This window comes from Epargyreus clarus, unplaced genomic scaffold (assembly GCF_041222505.1).
Source record: "Epargyreus clarus isolate Ecla_fem2 unplaced genomic scaffold, WU_Ecla_fem_2.2 ptg000003l, whole genome shotgun sequence".
Lineage (NCBI taxonomy): Eukaryota > Metazoa > Arthropoda > Insecta > Lepidoptera > Hesperiidae > Epargyreus > Epargyreus clarus.
Window position 1 is genome coordinate 17216003 of NW_027332211.1, and position 27792 is coordinate 17243794.

At 36.8% G+C, this 27792-nt stretch overlaps 3 protein-coding genes across 5 annotated transcripts in view; 2 read left to right on the forward strand and 1 right to left on the reverse strand.

The window, feature by feature from the left end:
• conu (Rho GTPase-activating protein conundrum) overlaps positions 1 to 21358 on the forward strand; it is an 81434-nt gene extending 60076 nt beyond the window's left edge. For all 3 annotated transcript variants that reach the window (XM_073091664.1, XM_073091672.1, XM_073091680.1), the window contains 9 exons: positions 13682 to 13806; positions 14390 to 14589; positions 15079 to 15184; positions 15592 to 15700; positions 16061 to 16220; positions 17541 to 17707; positions 18367 to 18553; positions 19139 to 19322; positions 19883 to 21358. In XM_073091664.1, the coding sequence (XP_072947765.1) occupies positions 13682 to 13806; positions 14390 to 14589; positions 15079 to 15184; positions 15592 to 15700; positions 16061 to 16220; positions 17541 to 17707; positions 18367 to 18553; positions 19139 to 19322; positions 19883 to 20057 (1413 nt within the window). In that variant the 3' untranslated portion in view covers positions 20058 to 21358. The remainder of the gene's footprint in view (positions 1 to 13681; positions 13807 to 14389; positions 14590 to 15078; positions 15185 to 15591; positions 15701 to 16060; positions 16221 to 17540; positions 17708 to 18366; positions 18554 to 19138; positions 19323 to 19882) is intronic.
• Nup43 (nucleoporin 43) lies at positions 21346 to 24362 on the reverse strand. The gene is made up of 3 exons (XM_073091759.1): positions 23868 to 24362; positions 22920 to 23091; positions 21346 to 22357 (listed from the first exon to the last, which is right to left on the reverse strand). The coding sequence occupies exons 1-3, from the start codon at positions 24218 to 24220 to the stop codon at positions 21857 to 21859; spliced, it is 1026 nt and encodes a 341-aa protein (XP_072947860.1). The 5' UTR covers positions 24221 to 24362; the 3' UTR covers positions 21346 to 21856.
• A 225-nt stretch (positions 24363 to 24587) lies between these two features.
• On the forward strand, positions 24588 to 27236 carry LOC140756025 (queuosine 5'-phosphate N-glycosylase/hydrolase). The gene is made up of 4 exons (XM_073091423.1): positions 24588 to 24871; positions 25288 to 25503; positions 25925 to 26384; positions 26749 to 27236. The coding sequence occupies exons 1-4, from the start codon at positions 24764 to 24766 to the stop codon at positions 26976 to 26978; spliced, it is 1014 nt and encodes a 337-aa protein (XP_072947524.1). The 5' UTR covers positions 24588 to 24763; the 3' UTR covers positions 26979 to 27236.
• Positions 27237 to 27792: the final 556 nt, after the last annotated feature.

The window sequence follows — 27792 nt, forward strand, 5'->3', positions numbered from 1 at the left end:
CTAGTTTACTGCACTGTATTTAAGGATAGTAATAAAACTTATTCAGTGCGTGAAAGGGTACTTTAAGGGTCGGTAATGCCAGTATCCATAAAATGTTGAAAGGTAGTAGAACCACTATGTTTTGAATGATCGCAATTCTGGGTTTCTGTGGAAAGTTATGGATTAGTTAACTATCTTCAGGAAGAACCTATTGTCTACATGGAGTTGATTACAGACGTCCATGGTCTGCAGAAACCATTATCATAAGCCGGAATGCACGATCGTTTGCAACTTCAATCTTATAAATCTTGTACATTTTAATATCCATGTTGATCGCGTGCCATGCAAGGTCTGCTTCCTGTCTTCATACACGTTTTATAATGTATTCCTAGTAGGTCTACATATCTATTTATGTGATCATCAAAAATCTTTGTCTCAGCGAGTACGTGTTAAAAATCATAAGTCATTTTCCTTAACTGGGTTGCTACTAATGAGACATTCCGATGAGTCAGGTCACGCGGTTCTTTATTTTGCTCGTACTTATTTATGTTCGCGAGGGCTCCTAGCAATGTTTCACTGTCGACTGGCGACTGGTGGTAGGTGACTGGGCGCTCTGAGCGGTTTTTGCATGCGTCATTTACTTGGAAATGGCTTGGGGGTGGTTTTGCTGTTCTTTTTGGCAATATTCAGAAACGAGGCATTTATACGGTTATCCTTTTGATCCTAAGTGGATCCAACATCCATATCATATAAGCGTTCTATCTTATTGTGTATTTTACTAAAAATGCTATTGCCTGTAGCATTTCCGTTTGTATAACCTAATTATTATCTACTATTCCAAAATTTCTCTAGTTCTACTGCTGGGCATGGGTCTGTTCTCAGGGAGAAAGGAAGCTTAGACTTTATTCCACTACGCTAGCCTAGAGCGAAGTGGTGGATTTCACTTTTTCATGTTTCTTCATAGTATTTTGCATCATTGTTTAAGCAAGTGATAATTAATCAATTTCTAATACGCACAATGCACATAACTTCAAAAAATCTTTATTGCCTGGAATTCGAACCTCGGGCTCTCAGGTTGAGATTGCTAATTTCAATCTCGGCAACTGTTAGCTGAAAGTTTATTTAGCATTATTTCATTCATGATAATCCAAACTCAGTAGTGCCAGTTACGTAACCTGCACGTGCTGAGCTGCGAGCCAAGATCTATACAAGTGTCCAAACAGGTTCCCGATGTCAAGTTTAAGAGCACATGTTTTTTAATATCTAAACCGTTAGCCAATGTCCGTGGCTTGATCCAAACGAGTTTGATTCGATTCATTCGATTCGTTAATGTTTTGGTGACATCATTCGGTGGAATTAAATCTGTTCCTATGACTTCTTAGAAATGGTTGAGAACTAAAATAAGTTTCATGTAGTTTTTTAACTATTTAATTATTTGTTCTAATAGTTAGGTAATATGTGAGTAGAAAGGAAAGTGACTAAGTTTATTAAAAAAAATAAAGCATAACATTCTCATCAATCCATTATTATTCTCATATGATATCCGATCAATACAAAATGGACAATGGACGTCTCCCATTAAACCCGAATAGGAGAAAATTCTACCTAAAGCTCATTACAAATGTCTTGATACTCCTGAATTAAGTAGGATGTTGGATAAGCTCACTCGATACTCACACACTGTCCAGAATCTGTATAAACGCACATATCATTTTTCTCAGACACTTTCTTTCGCGTAGATGATCTTAATCCCTCCTAGATTGGTCTCGGACAGTCATTAAGGCTCCGACGATTTCGCGTCGCTTGCTTTCACAGTAAACATGTGGACCAGTTATGGTTATGATGCGGCTTGCGGCTGCAGCCTGCGTCACTGCATCGGAGTAAAGGTTTATGTAATGGAAAGGACTAGCCCGCCCACCTGTTAAGTGGTTACTATGGATATACGACAAATGACCCCGAGTAAAACAAGAAAGAGAACTTACGATAAGAAAGTGCTTGAACTTATGAATTGGAAATCCAAGATTATATAATTTATCAATGTTACTGTCATATCGAATAGCTTCCAAAAATAATATTATATGATCCGACTTTCGAAAAAAGTGTTTATTGAACGTTGACAAATTTAGACAGTTAAATGAATATTTTATGTGATAGCATGTTTTTTTCCGTATCAGTCATTAAGTTGATGTCTTAACGTTTATTTGTGTAAATTTATTTGATCATAAAAATCATTATTTTTCATTTACCTCCGGATCAATTCAGAAATACAACTGCTGGTTTCCCACATAACACGGACAAGACGCATATCGCACATAAAGTCTCGAAAGTAGCTCATTTCTCATACACAGCCGTAAACCTGGTCAGTGGAGATTTTACCACGATTTTCAGCATTGTGGTCAATTGTTGCATTAACTGCAGTTGGCTAATCGATTAAAACCGTAGCGCTGTGGTTGTCACTCGATCGAAACGTTTACGATTTGAGGTTGATGATTATATGAGTGTATGGTACGTTAAGCACCGTTTCTTGATATTGTTGTGTTACAGTAACGGCTACATCACAGTTTTAATCTAACACTTCACGTACTAATCATAGTAATTGCAAATGTAGACCAGATCAAAGTAAACTCTTCTAGATCAAGTAAGTCCTTGGGCAATTGTTGTTTTGTCTAAGATGAAGTAAGTTATTGGGTAATTATTTACTATTATATGTCAGCCATTATTCTGGACGCTGTACCAAGGTTTTTAGAAATGTAACTGAAGCCCATATTAGCAATTTGTACTTGGCCAGTGCGGTAGACTAACCTAACCTAGACCTTTTCGTTCTGAGAGGACACATGTGCCAAGTAGCGGGACAGTAATGGGTTAATAGTTAATAACGAGGACGCAAAATTTCATGCTTCTGACTGATTGATTTAAACTGTACGTTTACTGTCCGACAGAGTATTATAAAAAAATCTTACCTACATTTTATAAATTGCTACTTACCTCTGCATAGTAATTGTTTAAAGTTGTTATTTTCTCACTAGGCCTTGAGAAAAGAATCGCAAATGACCGTTACGTTTCATATATTATATTTGAAATAACAGCTATTGCAGAAGCAATAGATGACGGAGCGTAGTCTGCTTACGAACAACGGACTGGAATGGAACATTTGCTACATGGAAACCAATTTAGTATTATTCCAGAAAAGACTAACAATTTGCTACATATTTCATATTCCATATATAATGAAACAATCCTTACTATCATTTGCAAAGTACATAAATTACTTCACAAGCAAATTGCGTAGGAAATCTAAATCTGTCAAAATTTGTCTAAATGTCCAAATGCAGAGTTGCTGATAGCCAACTTCGCTCATTTTGGTCTATTTCATGTTAGTTTCCTATGATAAGTGCTGCGATAGCTTCTTCTGTTCATATAAGCAATTAGGCTCCAAGAGTACTTATCTTAGCAAGCATATGTTGTGGTATTATGCATTTGAATTTCAGACCACCTGCCTTACTGACCATTATTAAGATATTTTTACGTATTATAGAAGTTGTAGACTGGTAAAAAGTAGGTGGCTACTGTTTCCAATGAGGTAGTTTCCGCAGGTGTTGCTACCCCTGAGGATTAATGGAATGTCTCGTAGAAATACCTTACTTCGGTTACAAGGCAGATATAGGTGTATCAGTAAAAGAGATAGGTCTAGTAATAGAAACTCGGACTCCCAACCGGAGGGCCCGAGGTTCAATTGACGACCCGCGTAGTGGAGCGGCCACCATACCGGTCTGACGCACAAGGGGTCCCGGGTTCGATCCCCGGCCAGACAGATATCTAAATGATGAATTTAGATTTCTGTATCTGGGTCTGGGTGTTTGTGTATTTGTCTATGTGTGTGTCCATGGCACCCACGACACAGGGAATCCTAGTGTGGGGCTGTGAGTGTAGAAAGCGTTTATTAATTCAAAGGTGCGTGGCAACTTTAATCTTTCAAAGTTATGTCCGTATTACACATGAATTATAATTTACGGTAGGGTTGATAATACTAAGGTGTGATATTAGTATTGTTCCTGTTAATACAGTGTTTTACGTTTATAATAATTGCATACAGGTTTATTTAACAAAGGGTCGTTAATGCGTACAAACACATGGGCGGATTAGGTTACCTTCCTCTTGACATTCTGTGAACCACTTGTTTACTTGATATTTATTGTTTTCGTTCGCAAATCATAATGATACAAGATTGGTCATGCCTTAGTACATTTTATAACTAACATCGTGTGTACCAATTCTTCTTAAAATCAACAATCAATTTAAAAGAGGAAAGAAGTCCTAGTATATTCTAGAGATAGTCATACCAAGATGTCTTTCTACCCTTGTGCACTATACACTTGGTATCAAATTGTTTTGGCTATAGACGTTTTCAGATCAAATGGAAGTTAAGCAATTAAACGTTATTACAAATTATTGGGCGCCAAGTAAGTGACATTTGCGTCATAGTATGCAGGTGATCTGTAGCATTAACGCTAATGTCGTCTATAAAACAATTAACATGATTGTTTCCGAACATTCTGTTTTGAGTTAGTGAGAAATCGTTACGTCTCTTTCAAAACTGGTTAATGCTTTTTGTGGGGAATGGGAGCCATATTAGGGCTACGCGATAAGTAACCTCGCTGGTCATTAGATAAATATGCAATTAAGGTATAAGGGACTTTAGAAACTCAGTTTTGTAATGTTACGCTGCGAGCGGACGCGTTTGTATTATTGGCTGAATAATGTTCCTCCCGAATTTAACTGTAGCAATATTTAAAACTAAATACGAAAAAGCGCGGTATACGTCACAGACAATTATTATTAATCTGTTGACGAAACGTTTACGTCGCGTTCAATATAAAATACTCGTCACGGATTATGAGTTTCTATCGAAATATTGTTAAGTACTGAGTTAATAATTAGCGTATTAATCGGCTAAGTGGCGTTTCATGAACGGTGGATTTATACAAAACGGACGTACGCGCCGACACGAATTGCGGGGCATCCGGCGAATTTCAAAACTGAATTGGGTGTTTTGTACACACTGGCGAGTGGGTGTTCAGTGCAGTTGCTTGTGTAGGTGAACTGAAAGTGCCAATATGATCTGTGAAACTGTGCGTCACAAAGTGTGCGAGAAGATGAACAATTGCAAGGGGCTGGCTTTGATGAAGTCGTATTTAGAAACTCTGGTATAGTTTTTTTTGTAATGATTTCGATAGCCTTGATAGAGTAGTCTAAGTAATTATGTTTCTGATTTATTGAAATCTTCGACTGAAACTACATTAAGCGTCCATCTCACTGTTAACTCATTACGGATAAGAATACCGTTGTCGTTGTTATTTAAAAAAAAACTTTATTTTTAATCTGTTGAAGAATCTAAAATGTGTACGATTTTTTATATCACAGATAATAATTTATACACTTAATTTATTAATTTCGTGTTTTCTTTACACCGTACATACACGAAAATAAATATTTTTCATTATATAACACCAGTACTCTGAATATTTTAATAAAAGTTTATTTTAATAATAATACTGTATGCTAATTTATGTTTCATCATAAATTTTTTACGCTCTAACTTCGCGATATGAATCTTAATTCTGCATTTTTTGCAACATGCACTTCTGTGTTCATACAGCCTAGACTACAAACTTTCTCCTGCTCCATATCAATATGAATAAATTTTAATTATATTTATTTATAACGAAAGAAATATTTTATATATCTGACAGATTTATCTGTTCGCACCTTACTTTCTTGTATAATTTGAGTCAAATTCAACGAAAACGTTATCTTCAGAATGCTATAAATTTTAATGCTTTTAAATTTTCTAATGCTCGATTATATCAGTTCATAATAAAACAGATGTAGAATTGTTGTTACATGTGGTAAATATTTGTAATGTAATCTAATCGGACAACATTTTCAGTTTTAAAAATTATTTTTCCTCAATATAGTGATAATAGTTAGTACCTAATAGTGAAAAAATATATGAATTATAGTGACATCTAGTGGAATAAAACGCATACGCTCCTTAAGATCATCCATTAACTGCGATCTATATTTGCTTTATCTTTCATTAATAATAAATTAATTGAAGATATAATTATCATAATGTGTATGATAATAATGTTGTCTACGCAACAATAAGAATTTCACAAGGACATAATCGTGTTGAGTGCGTAAACAAGTGAATGTTAGTTAATTTGGAACGCAACTAAGATGGATGCAGCGGATGTTTTCGGTGAACAGATTCAAATGATGTTCCAAATGTGAAATATGGCGCGAAAATGAAAACATTACAATCATAATATTATCATTCGTGTTCTTGTCTTCACAGTCTTCTTTTCTTTGGAATTTTCTTTTTTTAAATACGATTTTAGTCTTTACTTTCTCCATAATTTATTTTCCTTTAAAAATATTACGAACCAGATAAGATCTTTTATCGTGTTCTTGCACAAATAAGAATGAATAATTAAGTATATTTGAAATTTTATGAATTACTTGCTGATCCGGCAAACGTTGTGTTGCCATATAAATAAAACAAATGTTAAGGGTGAACAACCCTTATCACTTAGGGGTTTGAAAAATAGATAGTAGCCGATTCTCAGACCTACTGAATATGCATATAAAATTTGATGAAAATCGGTAAAGCCGTTTCGGAGGAGTACGGTAACTAACATTGTGACACGAGAATTTTATATATAGGATCTGATATAGGTAATACCGAAGTATAAAGATCAACGTATTTTAAAATGGGAATCCCTATCGTGATTATAATCGAGGCGGCTGCCTTTAATTGCATTGAATCGATCGATATCTATGTAATTGTGCATTGATTTATCATATAAATTGGTTGCGGCTACTATACGGTGTCTGGTCGTTGCCTTATGTACTATCGTTATAAATATTTTAATTCAATGCCCTGGCACCTCTATATTGTTTTTGCGGTGTCTCGGATTTGATTCTTGTCTAGGACATCTAAGTATTTAATTTCCTATGTAAGGAACTCATGATAGTTTTTTTCTTTTTTTTTTGAAACTAGTATTCATGAGTTTGTAGCACTGTAAATATACTTTAATAGTCATTTATCACATTTTTGTATAATTATTTCCAAAAAAAGGATAAAAGGAACATTCATTGGGTGTTCCTATATTATACTCATTAACATTTTATCACTTGCTTATAATTTTGTTCACAAGATATTTGTAAAAACGCCAACCACGATTATTATCCAATAGAACAATATTTGTCAATCCTATTAAAAATAAGCTTTAGCCATAGACATAATATCATTGGCTATAGCAAGGAATTTTAATAGCAGAAAATATATCACATAATATGAACATATCTTGTCCGCGCGCCCAAAGCCGTAGGCAGAATTTATATGTCCCTATATTACCTTTTATTATGGATAATAAGAACAGTGTACGTATTTATTTGTATTCGATATGAAACGTGTGTGCGTCAGGAAACAACATACATGTTGATGAGCCGACCTCAATGTTAATTTCGTATTGCTTAATAGGCGACATCCTCCACTAGCCATTACTGCCTATTAAACGTGGTTTATTATTATAGAATATGGCTTGCGTATATAATTTCCGGTTTATTACATTAAAAGTGGAAAGTAAAATAGTAGATGAATCTTCGGTGTGTTCGACTCCGGTGGCACCGCAAAACCGACTTCTATATTTTAAGTATCAAAGTTTTGGTAGTGTACGACGCTGCTGTATTCTGATTTGGTTATGCAAATACACGTAGATTTCCAACTCAGTCTTTAGGCGTAGCAAAGCATTTGTGGTCCAGGACATCAATCGTGTTCAGGCTTGATTACAGCTGTCTATGAGCGCCAGTGACCACTATTTTGTTAATATAATATTAAAGAAATGACTGTAACTGAACTTGATAACGGTTCCTGCTCGTTTTCTACTGGTATTTAATAAAAATACTGTCATACAATGCCGATATTTAAAAGGTTTTTCTTCAATAAAAATATAATAAAATAAAGACAGATTGGAGGATCAACCTTAATCCATCCAATAAGGGTGAATGACACACGACAAGCAGTTCTAAGAAAATCGGTTAGCGTTTAAATCAAATCATGTATTTACGAGGAACTAACTCCTGTGCAGGCTGCAATAGAATAATAATTTTATTACAGCGCCAGGAATGGGAATTATTTATCGATGTAGGCAGCTATAAAGTGGCCATAGACATATAATTGAATAGAAGTGGTACTAAGCATTTATATTTTTTATTAAAATCATTTTTTTAGCGTTTTAAGTAATATAAAAAGCAACGTTACAAGCCAATTAAGTACAGAAGTCAAGTATTGATTAAATACAACAATCTCTTCAATAATTTAAACGTCAAATGAGGTTAGATTTTAGTTTGTCTTACAGCAGTTACAGCAATATTGCTGCACAAACCAGTGTATACTGCATGTCTCAATAATAAAATAGATGTAACATTCATTCACATTCGTATTCCAATTGGAATTAGAAATGAATGGACCACGTGCTATTCAATGTAAAAAATGTGTGTTTGTTATTTATTTGAAAGTAACCGTAATTTTTTAAACCATGATATTTGCAAAACACCTTGATTTTTTTGTTGAGCCTATTTTCTTATACGGGCGCGTCTTGGTAACGGCAAAACTTTATCGTTCACCTACGGGAACGCTAAGAGATTTTCTTCACATGCAAACAATGAAAAAATACCTATGTAGTGCGTTGGTATTTCTAATCGTTGTCAAATCTGCGGCACCGGCAGTGGCGCGCGGCGTGTGGATTATAATGGGCGCACGCGATCGTGCGTAACTTCATCAAGGCAATCGAAATCTTAACTTTTGTCTGCAGTTTCATTGTTGTACATATAAGGAACTGTAGATGTCTGTCTGTCTGTCTTTAAAATTCGGGATAAGGGAGACAATCGGTTCACTGAAATTAGGGGTGCGTAAACGCAACGGATTGATTGAATATCAAAAGTCTACCAATACGCACTTGGCCAGTGCGATGGACTATGGCCTAATCCTTCTAATTCTGAGAGGAGTACCCATGCCCAGCAGTGGTGATAATAATGGGTTGATGATGAAATGATATGAGTACATTTACAACTCGGAAGTATTATACAGTTAGTAATAATTTAACTTAATATTCATTGAATAAATAATTTTACTTGTTAATAATTTTAATGTTCATAACAATAGTTGACAGATCGGAAAATGATTTTTAATATCTTCAGTGTGCAGTCGGTTTGTCGGGTAGAATCAGGGGCGAAGCACTAGCTCTGTATTATTATGAAATTATTATCGAATTGCAATTGACCCAATTGACTCATGCTGCTATAATTAAGAAATATTATTTGTGTTTCACACGACAAATAATAATGGAAATGGTTAAATTAGGAAAGTCAGGGTAAATTATTAAAGTTTTTTTACACTGTACATGGACCGATACTTCGTATTCACGTTTATATTAGAAATTAATCATCATTTAAACGGATGGTAAATAAACGGACTCGGAATAAACGGACACAGGATTTTTTTATAATATAGGAGTAGCAGACGAGCAAGCAGTCCACCTGATCGTAAGTGGCTACTGCTACCGATGGACATCTGTAAGCAACCCTAGATAAGATTAGATTCTTATCTGAAGTCGGCTACAGATGCGTTGCTATTTCTGAAAACTAAGCTGGAACGCCTCGGAAAAATATGTTTCCCTTACACACCTTCAAAGCACAACACAGCAGCGCTTAACACTGCTATTGTTGGGCAGAAGTGGTGTGGCGGTGGTGCCGCTGGAATCGAATCACAGAAGGTTCTATCAGCTTTAATTGAAATGTTCGTGTCTATTAGACAGTTTAGCGAAACCAGTTGGATAGCGAGTGCGCAGACGTCGCGCTCGCCTGGCACACATGCGGCCACACCGGATTCTCAAACGGTTGATTTCCGCTACTCACTTACTAGTGTCTAGGTAAACAAGCTATACGAGGAAATAAAGTTGGAGTGTCTGTCTGTATTTGAAAAATTAAAAGTATTGCAAACGGCTTGACGGACTTTAACAAATGAGGGCTCGTTGAATTAAAAAAAAATCCTCTAAATGTGTGGATGTGACATAGGCTATATCTTTGAGCAGTCAGGTTTCTTTTATAATAATCAAAAAATATACAAAATTCATGTTTATGCTCGATTTATTCAATGATATTTTATTTATATCAAAGTTACGAATTAAAATATACCTATGATTTATATCGAGGCTTTAAGTACCAGCTTCTCTTGTAAACTATTTAACTAACTCGGATGCGATTAGGAAAATATAAAAGACTTTACAGGAAGTAACACAGCCTAATTATTTCAAAATTATTTAGGGTTTCTGCGTAAAATCTAAATAAGCCACGGGTCCGATGCACGCTGTCGCGCGGGAAAACTTGTTTTATAGAAAAACCTTATACAGTAAAGGTATATTTGTGATTATGTTGTTATTATAACGAGATTACGGTACTACGGATGTTCATCCCGTATGTTGTAAGATATTAGAACTGTAACTCATATTACGATGTGTTCTTGTAACACATTCAATATTAGGTATGAACTAGTGAATTTCTTAAAGCACACTTTTTATATGATTATTTTGTGTCCCACTATCGGGCACAATCTGCTCACAGAATGAGATGAGACCAGGCTGACGCCTACCAGGCTATTTAGTTAGAGTTTATATACATTAGAAAATAATATGACGGAGTAAACCATTTTGTGCGAATCTTGTAACATAAGTTTATTAATGACAAACTTATGTTACAAGATTAAGCATTTCATTGAGAAATCTTCACAGAAATCCATAAACCTGCCTTTCTTGTCACGCTATACTTTTGGCCCCCTTCCCTTGGCCATACATTCCACCGATTACGAATAATCAAACTATCGATCACTTCATTGATTCTATCTAAATCCACTATTTTAAAACGGGATAAAGATGTCAATACTCATTCGTAAGGCAGCTTATCTGCTTAGTGGACAAGTTGTACCTGTAGCTTTACTGACACACATGCCTACCGGGCTAGCACAGCATGCTTCCGCAACACCTGATGTTATGATAATACCGTGTAGGGATTGCGTTGTAATACTATGTAGTTGTGACTGCTCGGGGCTACTTTCAAGATAAAACTATGGTGTTCCTTCCTCTTGTGTTTATTGCACTATTTTTTCATTTTTATTTTAATTTCATCTAATGGTGCTCGTAAATGCCGCCAAGTTGTATTTGTAATTAACCAAATTGGAATGGATCAGGTTATAATATAATCCATTAAGGAAATAAAGGTGCTTGTCATCCTTTGACGGCCCTAGACCTCTTTTAGCATCAGCGATTCGCGTTTTAGCGAATGCGTGAATTGCATCGATGCTTCACGTTTTGACCAGCTGCTTTTCAATATTAATAGCGAATAGTTGTACAATATCGATTTCCTCCCCATCATTCATTATAGCGATCTCCCCTATCTATTTATCGGGATAAAGATATCAATGTTCGTTCGCAAGGCAACTCATCTACATAGTGGACAGGCGGTCGGACCTGTAGCTTTACTGACACACATGCCTACCGGATTGGTAGCATGCTCGTTTCCGCCTGATATTACGATAACATCGCATGAAACTCGTTGCATGGGATTATGTTTATTATATGCGGTGCTTCCTCCCCGTTTGTACCTGATAGGGTTTATTATATCTATTGATCAATGCCGCCGCAAATTACAATCCCTTGACAACTTGTTTTACCGTAAAGCCCGAAAATTGAAAATTTCTGCCCATTTAAAATTGCATCGCAAGCAAAGTATAGAATGACTAGAGTAATGAATGAATCCGCGTGGCGCTGCGGTCACCATACCGGTCTGACGCGCAAAGGATCCCGGGTTCGATCCCCGGCCAGACATATATCTAAAGGATTAATTTCGATTTCTGTTTCTGAGTCTGGGTGTTTGTGTATTTGTCTATGTGTGTGTTCATGGCACCCACAACACAGGGAGTCCTAGTGTAGTGTGAGTGTAGAAAGTGTTAATAAGAAATCACAATTATTTGTTTTTTTTTTATTCTATTTCTCATCGAGGCGCATATGGTAGTAGTGGTAGGGTCGGCCCTGATACGCACGTGCATGACACGTTTTCAGGATTGGTAAGAGTTTCTTCGAATTAAATAAGTTGTTTAATATTCTATTCTCTCTTCAATACAATTAGTCACACGTTCAAGGTTGCAATGTATTTTGTAAGAAAACAACATTATTTGTAGGACGTAGAGTGCATAATGCTGTTTAGTTGTGTTTTTCGAACAAGGAGCACATATAGCATTGGATAGCAGTGATAAGAAAACATTTCGACATAAAATTGAATGTCTTCGTGTGAAACCGGTTTTGTTTTCAACGTACCTATAGAATAATGTTAAATATATTAGTTCATCTGTTTGTAAGCACAACGTATTTAGATTTAATTAAAACTGGTGAAAAAGTAAATTTTAATCGCCGGCAGGACGGACAAAAAATCTTTAAATGGCTATAATGAACAGTTATGTTTTTTAGAATAAAAAAAATTACATCAAGAGTACGTACTATTTATACCCTTTATTAATAAGCACTACAAACTGTCATAATCTTTGGTAACCAAACATTTGATAGATTGACTATTAATTACGGACGTTAATCTATTTATAGATATATCATTGCTCTAATTGTGACTATAAACAAACAAAGAAATGTCATCTTATCAATCTCAGTTATCGATCAACGATCCGTATAAATTCGATTATTAAAAAGAAATAAAACGCATATTTTGTTCTACTTTGTTTTGATTTGTAAAGATACAACTTGATATTGACAAGTTACGAAAAATAATTCAATTTTTTTTTTATGAAACATTGTAATTTTTACGTTATCTTCCAAGCATGTTGATTACAACATACATACTCAAGCACCCGTCGTCTCACGCCGGATCGCTGATGATGATGACGTCGGCTTTCTATTCGTTCGACAAAAACGCTAACGAAACTTGCTCGTTAAAGAAACAATTATCTTATGTGTGTGTCGGTTCTTGGCTTAGTGTTTCTGTTTACGCCAGTTTAGTATTATTCAACGCTGTTTTACAACAGATCAGAAGTCAGCTGTGGAAATGTTGGATTTACTTTCTCGTGTTGTGAAATTTGTGAGACAATCGAGTCTGGAGTTTATAGCGAAAAAAGTGAGTGAGTGTGAATTGTGAAACGCTAAGGTTATGTTTCCATGATGAAAGGGAAATTGTGGGTTTCTTTAGGTACTTACAGTCAGTTTAGCAACATATTGCCTACCGTGATGAGAGTCTCAAATTTTTTATATCTGCCAGAGCCTGTATGTCCATATTGAATTATGTAAATCAAATCATTTGCTTTTTACACCTTTATGACCATTTATTTTATATAATAAGTGAAATTATTAGGTATAATTTTAGTGACACGGAACAGTATCTACACTTCTTAAGTCTTTTAGACACACCAACCCAGTATAGGTAACTACTGGTCTGTTACCCATAAGAACGAGAATAACACAGAACAGGTCACAGTCACGCGGTTACTCTAACAGTTAATAGGAATCTACTGGTCTCTTATAAGGATAAGAACAATAGGCTACATTCATGCAGTTACTCTAACAGTTTATCTTGTCTGCAGAACTCCAGCGGCAGCGAGCCGCGGTCGCGCAGCGCGACCCCCGACTCGCTGGACTCGGTGCCGAGCGGCGGCTCCGGCAGCCCGCCCACGGAATGGGCGGACAGCGCCACGCCACCTGACTTTGTGTAAGGGGAACTTGTAGTATTTTTAAAGACCTCTTGGAAATGTTGGATGATTTAGTTAGTATTAGGTCAAGAAATCAGATAGTTGAACTTCTACGGAAATCTACTCTGGAAATTTGGCATACTATAGAACAAAAAATGCACAACAATTTGTGGTTCTAACGAAACGGTGTAATGCTGCGTTATTTTGATATAAAGAATTTTAATTTAAAACATTACATGGGGCATACCAATTGAGACCTCATTAGAAGTAATGTACCTATAATGATCAATTTCATTACCTACTAAATTTAAATTGAATTAAAGTGTTAATATTTTGGAAAAACTAACAGTACAGACTGCTATAAGTGCTATAAGAAAAAAAATAAGAGTATCAATAAATTTAGTGAAATGTGTCCCTATGGACTGGATTGGATTCTTGTATATGAATTTCTGTATTCTGTATGGTCTCTGTGTTTACTGTCTATTGTTAAGATTTTTTAATTAGAGTTTAATGTCGGGCGTTAATAACTAGACATCAGTCAACATAAAGTGGATTACACATCCACCAGCCACTCCACGCCAGCTAACAGCGCTATCCTTCCAGCGACAGCTTCCCCCCGGCGGGTGCGCACGCGCCGCTGGCCCGCACGCCGTCGGCGCCGGGCCGCGCGCGCCTCTCCCCGCCCGCGCCGCGCTCCCCGCCCTCGCCGCACTCGCAGCACTCGCAACACTCCCCCCCACGACCCGTGCACGAGCTGTTCAAGCCCAATGATCTGCACTGGGCGGACATTGCTTCGAACACAGGTGAGGAACATTAGCTTGTAGGAAAGTTTATTTCGATAGTTGAAGATGATACTTCGTGTCAAACCTCGTGATACATTTTCTATGTTCTTACCTTGACAACAGAGAAGGTGTATTTGTAACTGGATAGTCGATGTTACTTGATGTAGCTCGAAGGCCTCGACGACTAAAGTGGTCAAATCTTCGACTCCGGAAGCCCCACCATTACAGATTTTTATGCCTAATAGAAAATAGAACTATTATGCGCAGTGGCGCTTTCATGTGAAGGGTGTGGTAAGAGAGAGATATGTACAAGTCATTCTAATTTAATAATGTGACTAATAATGCTACCCTATGGAGTAGTAATGCGCCTGTAGTCGACTACACTAAGTAATCTAATCCTATCTAGGCGTGCAAGAACGGTGTTAAGCATTTACCATCACATGGACTGTAAGCTCGTTTGTTACTTGTGGAATAAGAAAAGTAACATATATTTTTATTTTGTACTTGCAGAAGGTATTGAGCTGCTCGGCTACCAAAGATACGGTACGGTGCAGGGCCCGCGGATAGGCAAGGAGCGCATCAATGGATCCATTCTGAAGGACAACGACCCTTTTATGTAAGTCATAAAATTTGTTTATTTTACAACCAGGCTCTTAATCGATGTTAATTTTAATGATCATTACGAAAGACTATAACGTAAAGGCCTACGTAATTTATAGAGATAAAAAATAAAATAAAAGAAGTAAACAAATTTAGAAAAAATATTAAATTAGTAAAATACAGAAACTTATGCCAATTTAAATTTAATATAATATGCAATTATCCGTTTATTTACCAGTTTAACTTATTTAATGTTTTTAATAAGCTTTTAAAGCATACATCTCTATATCTAAATTTTCCTTTACAATTTGTGACCATTAATCTTAGCGAGTCTTTTAAACATACTCTTTAAAACTTACTTTAGCTAACATCAATTGGCAGTTCGAAATTTCCAGGAATTTTATGATGATTTTTGTATAACAGAAACAAACATGCGGCAGTATCGCGCGCCAAGAGCGCCGCGGCCGCGCAGCAGCCGCTCAGCTTCGAACACAAATTCAATCTCGACAGGCAAATGCTGGATAATGAAGAGGTGAGATCTACCGTCTTTACCCTGAGGGCACAGGAGGTATGTGCCAAGGGCCAACATATCGCCAAAAAAACTATATATTCGCTTACAAGGCACATTTAGTTTAACGTCCAACTTTTCTAAATTGAAATATTGATAAATCACTGAACTTACATTTTTATTGACTTTCTTCCTTAAATTATTTCTACTCGTATGTAACAATATCTTGCATAAATGGCCAAACTGTCATTGGCGGATTCCAAAACCGTCTATGTATAATCTTCTTCAATAAGCCTCTAATCTTCTTAACGGTATCATCAGCGAAGAAATTGTTTTATAAGCAACTTTTGGCAACTAGTATTAATAATGCTGGTTCGTTCCTAGGAGTGGCCCGAAGAGGGTAGCTCGGTGGACATCGAGAGCCTGTCCGAGCCGCAGCTGAAGAAGCTGCAGCCGCTGCTGTGGCTGGAGCTCACCGCGCTCTTCGACCGCTACTCGCTGCCTTTCCACAAACGGAAACCGCCTAAGAAGAAACGGAAGGAAGGTGAGAGAATTTACTTAGTATCAGCTTTACGTTTTTAATATCAGCGATAGTATATTGCTGAATATAGGACTCCTTAAAACTGGGCCACTCCCACCGGCTAAGATGTCTGAATCCAGTGGTTATCCGTAGTCTTCTTTAGGTCATCCGTTCATCTTGTTGTGGTGCGACTTGTCCTGCTATTGTCCAGACAACAGTTTGCTACTAATAACTGGCATCGTATTTGTGATCGGCTTTGTGTAGGACTCCTCTATGGAGTATCTACCTTTATGGAATTGGTTACAGATGTCCAGGGGCGGCAATCATTATTTACCACCAGACGTACGGCATGCTAGGTTGCTATTTCAATCTCATACTACGTAGGTACATAAAAGCGAGGAAAAAATAAAAACTCTTTTTAGTAAACATTTTAAGCAGTACCTATGATGTGTTTCTAAAGATCACATGTAGTTTGTTGCTGCTATCAATCAAAATTATCGCGAAAGTTTATGATATTCAATCCAGACTTGCTCGTAGCAATCGTAACCTTGAACGACGTTAATCGCTTTTTGATTGCACTTTCTTTGTGAAACCCTAGTTGGCCGTGAATGCACTATTTTTTTGGATAGAAGTGGTAATTGTTTACAAAAATTTCTCAAATGATTACGGACAAAAGAATTTTTTTTATAATATTTAAGTATTAAACGAGCATGTAATTCTCTTGATTTTAAATGGTCACTGCCGCATCTGTTAGCGAGATCACTTTGAACGGGGGTTTTACCTGAAGTCGACTATAGTTGTCTTGTCACTTAGGTATAAGAATTAAGATGATCATCATATATCTAAGTTAGTCAGCCACACCGTTTGAATGAAACGTAATGACTTGTTCACGATAGAAATGGGAGTGGGGTGTGATTTTATACTAGTATTATCGCGAAATTCAGACATTTTAGTATGTAACGATACGCGGTTTTTTAAATTTCTTTTGCCGATATTTCGACCCAGTTGCGTGGATCGTGGATGTTTCGCAGTGACCGTGCAATATTGGTGCATATTTAAAAGGTGTGGGGATATGTCTCCCCGGTCGAACAAAACAACTTATCAATAATAACTCCAGTACAATTACTTTACACGGGCCCCCAAACGTAATCTTATATAAAAAATTCTCGTGTCACAATGTTAATTACCGTACTCACATATTTAGTAGGTCTGAGAATCGGCTACTATCTATTTTTCATGCCCATAAGTGATTACGGTTGTTCACCATTAACATATTTTTTATTTATATGGCAACACAACGTTTGCTGGGTCAGCTAGTTTTAACATAAACGTGATGGTTTCCAGAGGGCTCAGTGTTCGGCGTGTCGCTGGAGACGCTGCTGCGCAAGGACATGATCCTGTGGGAGGAGACGTGGAGCTCCGTGCCGTCCGTGCTGCGCGCGCTGGCCGCCGCCCTGCGCGCGCGCACGCAGGACGAGGGCCTGCTGCGCGTGCCCGGGAATAAACACAAGGTGAGGATTGTACATTTGTTTGTGAGTAGTTGGATGTGGATGTGTTTTGTTTTTAAAATATACCGTGCTGATGAAGAAGGGGGTAGATTGCTTCGGGAGGTACTTTTTGGGGGGCGGCATTTTTTTACGAATTACAAATTTCGTACCTATGGTGGTACGAATGTGGTTTGGAAACCTTTAAAAGTTTGTTGCGCCTTTGGACGGTATTTTAAGGGGGCGGCAAAATTACAAGTTAGACAATTAGAGTTTTTTGGGCTAATTATTTCATTATAGTTAGGGATTGCTGCTTAGGGTGGTACTTTTTGGGGGGCAATTTTTTTTACGAATTACAGATTTCGTAACATATAACGTGGACTGGAAACCTTTAAAGGTTAAGTTGCGCTTTTGGACGGTATTTTATGGGGGCGGCAAAATTACAAGTGAGACAATTAGACTTTTTTGGGCTACTTATTTTATTATACCTAGGATTGCAAACTGCCCTCACCTTAAATGCGACTTATGTTCACCGACCTATTCCTATAAGGGACGGCAGATTCAACTTCCTTCCCGGCAATAAATCTTTCTGGCATCGGATGATGGAAACCTGGAGATAGCGTCCCAAGCGCAAGAGCCGTCTCAATTTATCGAGTAGCAACATTTATCACGTAATATCGTTCCAGGTGGAAGCACTCTGCCAGCTGGTGGAGCGGCAGTGGTACGCGGGGCGCAGCGGGCGCGCGGCGGTGGAGGCGGCGCTGGGGCGGGCGGGCGCGCACGACGCCGCCGCCGTGTTCAAGCGGCTGCTGCGCGCGCTGCCCCAGCCGCCGCTCACGGTGGAGCTCATGCGGCTGTTCTACCACACGTACGGTGAGTGCCGGGGCGGGGAGGGTACTGCCCGCTGGGGGCGGCAATGAATGATACTCAGGGCAAAATGCGCGCGGCAATGGAGGTGAATTGAATGAACTTGAAGAGATAGCGTAGTCAATTTCGAGTCATGCTGGTAGTTTGAGTCAAATTCGAATCAACGGTCCGCCTGTTTATTGTGTTATGATTACGCAAAGTAATTATATAACGAATGATCTCATTGAAGTCCATATGAGGCGTTTCTTAGGTCTGAGATACATAAAATTTTAGAACTACAATTTTACTAGGCGTTCTTTAATTAAATTTGTCTGATTTTGTAAAAAATAGTTAATTAATTTATTTTCTATTTTATTCGAAACTTTCTTCTCATCAAGACCCAGAGTCTTGATGAAATATTTCATTTTAATATCTCAACTTTTGCATCAAATACCTACCAATGTCAATAACGACTGTCAATGACGACGAATTTAGCAGTCACAATTAAATTGACCCATATACAATCACTAATAAGCGTTTTAATTCCAACATTGACGGGCGCTGCTCCTCAAAATTAAATTGACATATCACTAATAAGCATGTTATCTGCAGCGTTGACGGGCGCCGCTCAGGGCCGCGCTCTGAACCTGCTGGTGCTGCTGCTGGCGGCGGAGCAGCGCGCCACGCTGCGGGAGCTGCTGCGGCTGGTGCGCGAGATCGTGGCGCACCGCGACGCCAACAAGATGTCCGAGCACAACGTCGCTATGATCATCGCGCCTGCGCTCTTCCCGCCTAGGTATACCACTAACCTACTATAGTAGTGTTTTTTTATATTTACTTATACCAAACGATAAAGTAGACGGGTTACCTAAGGAAAGCAATCACAGACGCCTATGGACACGCATGCGTAACTGGCTTTGAGTAAGACGTGTTTTTGCACCTTTCCTGTAGGACCTCAAGTTATGGGGCTTAGACAATACCTTATAATAATACCTATGCCTTTTACATTCCTAAAGCGAAAGCTGTTGCACTCTGAGAGTAGATAGTGAGAATGAACTTGAAATTAGAGTAATTCTAAAACTCAATCGGGACTCTCGAGCATCATGATTGATGGAAAAGTTCGTTTTGCCGTCCAAAAATTGAATGGGAAAAACACAAGGTGTTCCGCTTCTGAATAAAATGTAACTTATAAGAATTGCCAACCCCAAAAATGCCGCCTTAAGCAAGATCTGAATCTCATCCATCAACCGTCTTACTTCAGTTATATTAATACATTATTAATAACTGTAAGTTAATAACAATAAATGAATATATTCAACATAATGCATTTCTTGACAATACTTTTATCTTTTTCAGTCTGTTGATCAAAGCATCAGACAGCTTGGAAACGCAGCTCGCGACGGCCGCGAACAGCTGCCACGTGACCGAGGCCCTGATGCGCTGGTGCGACCAGCTGTGGGTGGTCCCCGCGTCCCTCCTCGCGGCCTCCCAGAGGAAGCCCTCGCCGCACCGGCGCAACCACCACTCCTGAGACCGATGGCCTGTACAGTAGTGTCTACTTAGTGCTTCTGTTGCATGTGTGTGGACGGAACGGTGACAACATGGTGCTCCAATAAGTATTATATACAGTTAGGACGCGAAACTTTATGGCCGCTTAAAATGTGTTTCTTATCACGCAGGTTTAGCCCGCATGCGGTACTGTTTAATACCACGTGCGTGCGTGTCATAGATATTTTGCAGCTTATGTACGCTACACACACGCAAGATGTGGAAACTGTAGCGTGTTTGAATTATGCACTAATTATCACGCATGCTGGTTAGGCTGCCTGTGTGGCAAGAATGATATTAGCCGGAGAAAAGTGTAAATATTTTGCTTATATTACAGTTAAGCGGCCTTAAAGTTTGGCGCGTATAGTTAGCGAATGTACGTTCTTCAGTCAAGTTGTGCTGTGCTTAATATTTTATTCCTGAACAACATTATTCATGAGTGATACGGTTGATATTTAATTTTTAATTGATATGCATATAATATACTCTGTGTTAATGGTTAGTTAACGCATTTAGTGTGGTATAGAAATGTGAATATGATGCCAAATATTTACCACGTTATATCTGTATATTCATCAAGTAGTGATATTTTGATACTATTCCAGTTTGCGTGGAGGCTGAGCCATATGATTGAATGTTCCAATTTGTTTGAATTTTATTTTTCCAATTTGTAGTGTGTGGTGCCATTAGATTTGGTCGGATTAGTTACCATTTGGCAGAAATTTGTACTTTTATGGTTGTTGTAATGGTGCCTTAGAAACATTGGGTAGGTCACAGTTCCAAGGTATTATTGTTTGGTAAATTTTGTCAACTTGTGAGAAGAAACAACTTCTAATGTGTGAAGTGACGTCCTTGTAGTAAATTCTCGTAATATTAGATACTGAATACAATACTATTAACAATAATAAATTATTTGATCATGTTATTGCATGTTTATTATTAATATTATGTATATTTTTTGTCAATTGTATTGAGTAAGTACACATTGCGACAAAATTCAATATTGGTGATTTTTTTTTGTATAAATGCAATATAACTTGAAGTTGACAAAGTATACCACATAGTAAATCTTGGGACTGTATATGATATTTTACTTAACCTCACAAATAAAAATTACCTTAAATACTTTTAATATGTAAATACCGCTATTTCTTAGTATCCTACCAATCGACTAGGGCAAGCAAAGACTGACTTGGTGTATTATTGATAAAATAATGTATAATAATATTACTTCGTAAGTGTATTTTACTTCCACAATTTAAAAATAAATGTGTATTATTTAAATGTGACTTTTATTTTTTATTTTCATGTAGAAAAATTGTTCCGTACATTTTATTACAGAAAAAACGCATTTACGTGTAATTAAACATGGCATTACACTTGAATTACAAAATAGACACAGTTTTATAATACAAACAATACTGTCGTGAACTATCATCCCATACATTTGAGCATGAATACCCAATAAATATGTGAAACATTAATTCATGGTTATTAAAAAATATACATGTTACATGCAAATGAGGTAATAATGCCCACTTGATCTTTCAACAACAAACACAAATGCAATATTATTATTATATTTATACTCAAAACTGTAGTCATAAAGCCATTGAGAGATATTGCAATAACTTACACAAATTACAAGTTTATCAATGTTGAGATCCCAGCTCAAAACTTTATTTTCCCTTCACTTCACTTTCACTTTATTTTAAATAACAGATTTAACTTTATTATCAATGGCTTATGACGATTTTTGCTATACTTAAAGAAATTTATTTATTAATATTTTAAGTTCTTAATTAAATACACTGCTTCGTTATCAGCCCCACACAGTATTCTTCCTTTATCACAATGTATAGTATTAATGGCCTTGTGCAACGCTGGCATGAGGGAGTTCACGGCCATTGGGTTCTTATCTTCCAGTGGCATCCAGTTATCCTGACTCTTCTTCGTTAACGACTCCATGTTCCAATCCCAAACTTCGCCAGAAACCGAACTAGTCAGTAATTTGTTGGGATTCTCTGGATGAAACTGCATTTCCGTTACACCGGCTGCGTGGGCATTTAGTAACGATATTGGGAACTGATTCATACGTAAGTCCCATAGAGCTAGAGACCCTGATTCGCTGCCTGCGAGTACTATGAATGGTTGTGTTGGGTGGTGTACAATGCAAGTTGCTGCTAATTCATCACCAGCTAGCAGGAAGGAGGCAGATGGTTTGTTATTCTGTGATCTGATGTCCCAAATCTTCATGTGACCACGGATATTGCCTGTTATAATCTGAAATTTAGAGCAAATAAACTTATTAGTTAAAAAGCTCTCATCTAATGTAAGAAAAGTAGTCAATACTAAAATTTTGTAGTATAAACATAAACACTATTTTCAAAATATGAACAACAGAAGGTAAACTAAAGATTTATAATAATAAACAACTTTACTGTTTAAAAATGCAAACTTTGTCTCTCCCGCAATTCAGACAAATCCAACAACACAGCATATTATGTTATAATCTGTCATGCCATTTGGTCTGCAGGGTGTATCAAAGTAACACATATTTACATATGACAATGACTAAGCGACATTCTGTAAATTATACAAGAGAGTGATTTGGACATGGAATGTTTAAAAAAAAACACATAATTGTTGGATTTTCTATACGGTCTCATTAATCTACCACATATATTTTATAAAAACAAAATTTATGTGCTGAACAATCCTTGAGATACATTTTTCTGTACATTATTTTGAATCAAAGGAGCTATCTCTCATGTTTTTAGGACCTTTATCTCTATTTTCCACATTTTTAAACTTGTTGATTAAACTGTAATACATTAAAACTTACCTCATTCAGCTTGATGAAACAGACAGCATGCAAGGAACAGCTGTCAGCATCGGTGATGGTTCGTGTGATGTCTCCTCGCCTTCCATTCAGGATGTTGATGTTACCATCCTCACCAATAGTGGCAATGTCTGTCTCCATTGTGGCTACAGATGTGCACGAACATTGGTCCTCTCTACAATGAATACAAAATAAAGACATAAAATAAACAGTTTTTTTTACTTGGTGAAATTTGTATTATAATATGGGAGAAGTAGACAACCATGCTGTCCACCGTTGGTAAGTGGCTACTCTCACCCATGGATATCTGTAATCAATCCCAGATAGGATTAGATATTTCTACCTGAGGTCAGCCACAGATGCACCTCTATCCCAGGCGGCTAAGATGGAAAGCCTCGGAAAAGTATGTCTTCCTTAACATACCCTTCAAACCAAAACACAGCAACATGTAATGTTGCTATTACAAGGCAGAAATAGGTGTGGCTGTGGTGCCGCCGGAGTCAAACCACAAAGGGTTTTGCCACCTTCATTGTAAGCTAGGGGAGACCAGGTGGACTGATGACTGGAGGACAGCTTAAGATTGGTTGAGTGGCACAGATTAGGAGAGGCCTATGTCCGGAACTGGACTTTCGAAGGCTGATGAATGAAAGAGAGCTGGGAATGGTAGTCTTCATTGTAAAAAGCTGTAAAAGCTATGTCAAAAATATTGTTTGTTGGCTCCTATTTTTTAAAAGTTGTCTCGTTCCTAACAATATCTTATAATCTAAAGTAAACTTGTCAATACAAAGTGTTAAGTGTTAATTTGCACTTATATGAGACATTCCGGTTCAGTTCTCAAGTGTAGTAACACATGTGCTCTATTGATTATACATGTTCATGGGCGGCAGACGGAACTTACAATTAGATAGAGTGTATCATCGCTTGCTATTTCTAAAATACAAAAACACATACCCATATTTATGTAATTTTTCCCACGAGTACACTTCCCTAAGCGGCGCCTGCCTATCATAAGCGCTGACTTCTAGTAATCTCACGTTACCGTCAGACGTCGCAACTGCGATGGTATTCTTCTCAGTAAACTGTATTTCTGTCACGTCACCGTCCACTTTATACTCTGAGAGCTGACGAGGGTACTCCACATCCTCGTCTTCATGTGGACTCTCAAACGTCCAAACTTTTACCGAGTTATCATCGTCGTCCCAACTCCCGGTAAAGAAGTGCTTCGTTTCAACATATTCCTCCGGTATCCATCGTATCTTGTTAATCTTTTGAGAAACGAATGTACCTTGCACGTCTATCGGCATTTTAAGCGTTGGATTGTGAATTCTTTGATTAAAATTGCCGTTACTGTATTATGTCTATTTAAAAACTCAATAATTATTTATACAAAATTACAACCGCCGTTAACTTTCGAGTTTCGGTCTGCTGACATTATGTTTTGACATACTGTTCTGTTTGACATTTTTGAGGTTTGAGGTTATGTTACAGATTACAAATTGTTGATATCACGTTCCTATCTTAAAAAAAAACATTTTATAACATAATCTGAAATAGCACAAATAGAAAAACCATTATTTAATTTTTAATTATGGTATAGCATAAGATTGAATTGTTATATGATTTTAGATTTTTGTTCAAATACTAAATGTTTTCGTCAGCTGATATTGACATTTAATTTTGACTTATGAATTTTCAAAACAATGCTTCAGTAGAATTCCGTATCGTCATAAATTTCTCAATCCTCTTATTATAATCTGAATTATCAAGATATTTATCTCAATCTAAAGTGTGAAGCACTCAGTAATTTTATCGTTCTAGTTGTGCAATTGCGTTGTATCTTTAATAAAATGGTCCGAGAAGGTGTGCTGGGCCCAGCGGCATCTGGGGAGTTCATTGCCCAAAACGCGAAATATGTGAAAATACACAATGACGGTATTGAAAAACTATGTGAAAAGGTATTAATCAACCACATTGTACAAATAATTACAAAAGTATTCGTTCTATTGTTACATTAATCGTTAAAATTTCTTTAACAATTTAATGATTGCAGTATAAAAAAGCATGGTAGTACTTTAATTAAAGATGCTAGAACTCTTCATTGCTTCCGGTGGCGCTACCACCGTGCCTATCTGCTTTATAACATGCACTACTGTGTGGTGAAGGTGGTTGAGTGGTGTGATAAGGCAGATACAATTCATGATACATGAGGCATTCCAACTTAGTCCTCAGAGATAGTTATATGTGTCCTATGTTTGCTAATACTCTTATCTTCTTTGAGGTTGATTATAGATATCCATGGAATGAAATTGCCACTCATCATCAACTGACTACTTTTGCTACTTTTACATATGCATAGATATAACCTTAACAGCTGGTATCCCACATCACTGCCAATGGTCTTCAAATACCCGAGACCAGTGCTGATATAATCCACCCAAGCAAAGACCATCCGAGAGCTGCTGACTGGGTCTTTGTGACTGATGCCCTGAACTTCTGCTTCTGGTCCACATCTAAGGAGGAACAGTGGACTGTAGATGGCCATACAGGATACTATGCTTTGGAGGCTGCTCTGTACAGAGCTATTAAGGTAAGATTGACTAACATAGGAAAATGTTTATGTAGGACTGCAGAAATACCTTTATATTTCCACTACTGCATGTATACTTAAAAAGTAGGAGTAAAATGGAAGTACATTAGCAAACAGGTACAGTTACAGGTTACATATATCCATGGGCATCATCAGGACTGCATGCATGTTTGCTATTTAAATCTCATTAAAAAAAGTCTCAATTATTTACCTATATGTGTATCAGTGCTGAAATAGTCTCAGGTGGAGCATTATTGTATGTTCAGTACTATAAAAATATTTTCCATATTTCATTCCCATTCAAATATTAATAAGTAATATAATATTGGATCTATATTATCGATAATTATAATAGGTATATTGTTAAATGATTAAGTCATGAGCAAACAATACACTTTAAATACACATCTAAACATTACAGAAAGGCCAGGATATCACAAATCCAGAGTACTACTCAAAAATAACAAAAGAGGATCTAAAGACCATAATGAAAGGAGATACTGAAGCAGAGATTCCTTTATTTGATCAGAGAATATCTGTGTTGCATGAAGTTGGAACCATACTTATTGATAAGTATAATGGAACATTCGAAACTTGTTTGAAAGAAGCTGACAAATCAGCTGTGAAGTTATTGAAGATAGTTGTTGATAACTTCCCCTGTTTCCGAGATGAGGCATTGTATAGGGGACGTAAAGTGTCTTTGTACAAGAGAGCACAGATTTTAGTAGCCGATTTATGGAACTTCTTTGGTGGGACCGGATGGGGGGAGTTTTATGATGTAGATAGAATGACAATGTTCGCGGATTACAGAGTGCCGCAGGTGCTAGTTTATTTTGGAGCTCTGAGCTACACTGATTTTTTGATGGAGAAGTTGAGGAATGGTGAGTTTTTTAGGTATTTTGTTTTTGAATATTTACTTGGAAGAAAAAGAAATAAAGAAATTGAAATTGAAGAAGAGATATATTTAGGATATTACAGTTACTATTTCCACTATGACCACAATCATAAGGCTTGACGAGGGGTTTGAAGGTTTAATGGCCCTCAAAATCTTAAGCAATTGATACTAATTATTAATTACATAGCCAGAGCGAAGGGTTTTTGGTATTTAAACCGGTGAAAATTGCTTGACTAAGAGTCCATTCTACATCTCTTTTGGTACATCACAATAATAAGTTAATGTAAGTAATATTAACTTTATTTTCCAGTTTATTGTTGTTTTCCAAAATTTCATTGGCAATTTTACAGATGTCCTTTTGGAGAGTGGATCAGAAGAAGAAGTTGAAATTAGAGGATGTTCTATTCACGCAGTAGAACTGTTAAAGAAGAGAATAGAAGAAAGAATGAAGAGTGAACAGCAGAACATAGAGGTACCAAATTCCAGTTTAATTGACTATTTTCTCTGGTGCTACAGGAGAAAACATTCAAAGGAAATGGAGAAGATACCCTATCATAAAACTTTAGGTATATTTTATTGATGTAATATTTTTGATAATTGACAATATGTTATTATTATAATTTTATTTGGTTATATTATATGTTTAAGGTACATTGTCTTATATCTAAACATATGCATACTTTAATATGTAAGAAGTTGCACTTCTTTAGCTTTTTTAATTTTTGTAATTTAAAAATATAATATTACTAGCTGACCTGGCAAAAGTTGTGTTGCCGTATAAATAAAAAAACGTTAAGGGTGAATAACCCTTATCACTTAGGGGTATGAAAAGTACATATTAACCTCAGACCTACCAGTTCTCAGACCAGTTCTCAGACCTACTGAATATGCATATAAAATTTGGTGAAAATGGGTAAAATGGTGAGTACGGTAACTAACATTGTGACACGAGAATTTTATATATAAGATGTGTCGGCGTGCGCAACCTTATCATATGCTCAAAGTATTATTTGAGCTGTTTTCAAATTTATGTGGGGCGCACTTACTCGTATCTCGGATAAGTACCCTCTGAAATTTTTCCTCTTTATGTGTTACATCGGTGTGGGCAAATTTTCCCACGCTAAATACACATTTTTCCCAACTACGCCAAACGAAGTTAAACTTCAATAAATTCAATTTTAATAGTTATCTTTTATTTGATGATAACAAATAAGTATATAACCGCAGTACTGGATTTAAAAGTAAGACTTGAACATACATATTTGTACAACTTGTATAAATACTGAGATAGTTTTATGCTAAAGTTTTCAATGTGTTTTGATTGTAACAGGTGCTATATAGTATAATTTATATATATTTTTCTAAGACTATTTAGTGATCATTGACTGTAGAAC

Excerpts from the sequence above, each read along its gene's own strand:
- Nup43 (XM_073091759.1), bottom strand. The coding sequence starts at position 24,220 with ATGCCGATAGACGTGCAAGGTACATTCGTTTCTCAAAAGATTAACAAG. Across the intron at positions 23,092-23,867 it reads GAAAAATTACATAAATATGG|AGAGGACCAATGTTCGTGCA; the intron begins GTATGTGTTTTT and ends TATTCATTGTAG. Across the intron at positions 22,358-22,919 it reads GTTTCATCAAGCTGAATGAG|ATTATAACAGGCAATATCCG; the intron begins GTAAGTTTTAAT and ends TCTAAATTTCAG.
- LOC140756025 (XM_073091423.1), top strand. The coding sequence starts at position 24,764 with ATGGTCCGAGAAGGTGTGCTGGGCCCAGCGGCATCTGGGGAGTTCATT. Across the intron at positions 24,872-25,287 it reads TTGAAAAACTATGTGAAAAG|CTGGTATCCCACATCACTGC; the intron begins GTATTAATCAAC and ends TAACCTTAACAG. Across the intron at positions 26,385-26,748 it reads GATGGAGAAGTTGAGGAATG|ATGTCCTTTTGGAGAGTGGA; the intron begins GTGAGTTTTTTA and ends GCAATTTTACAG.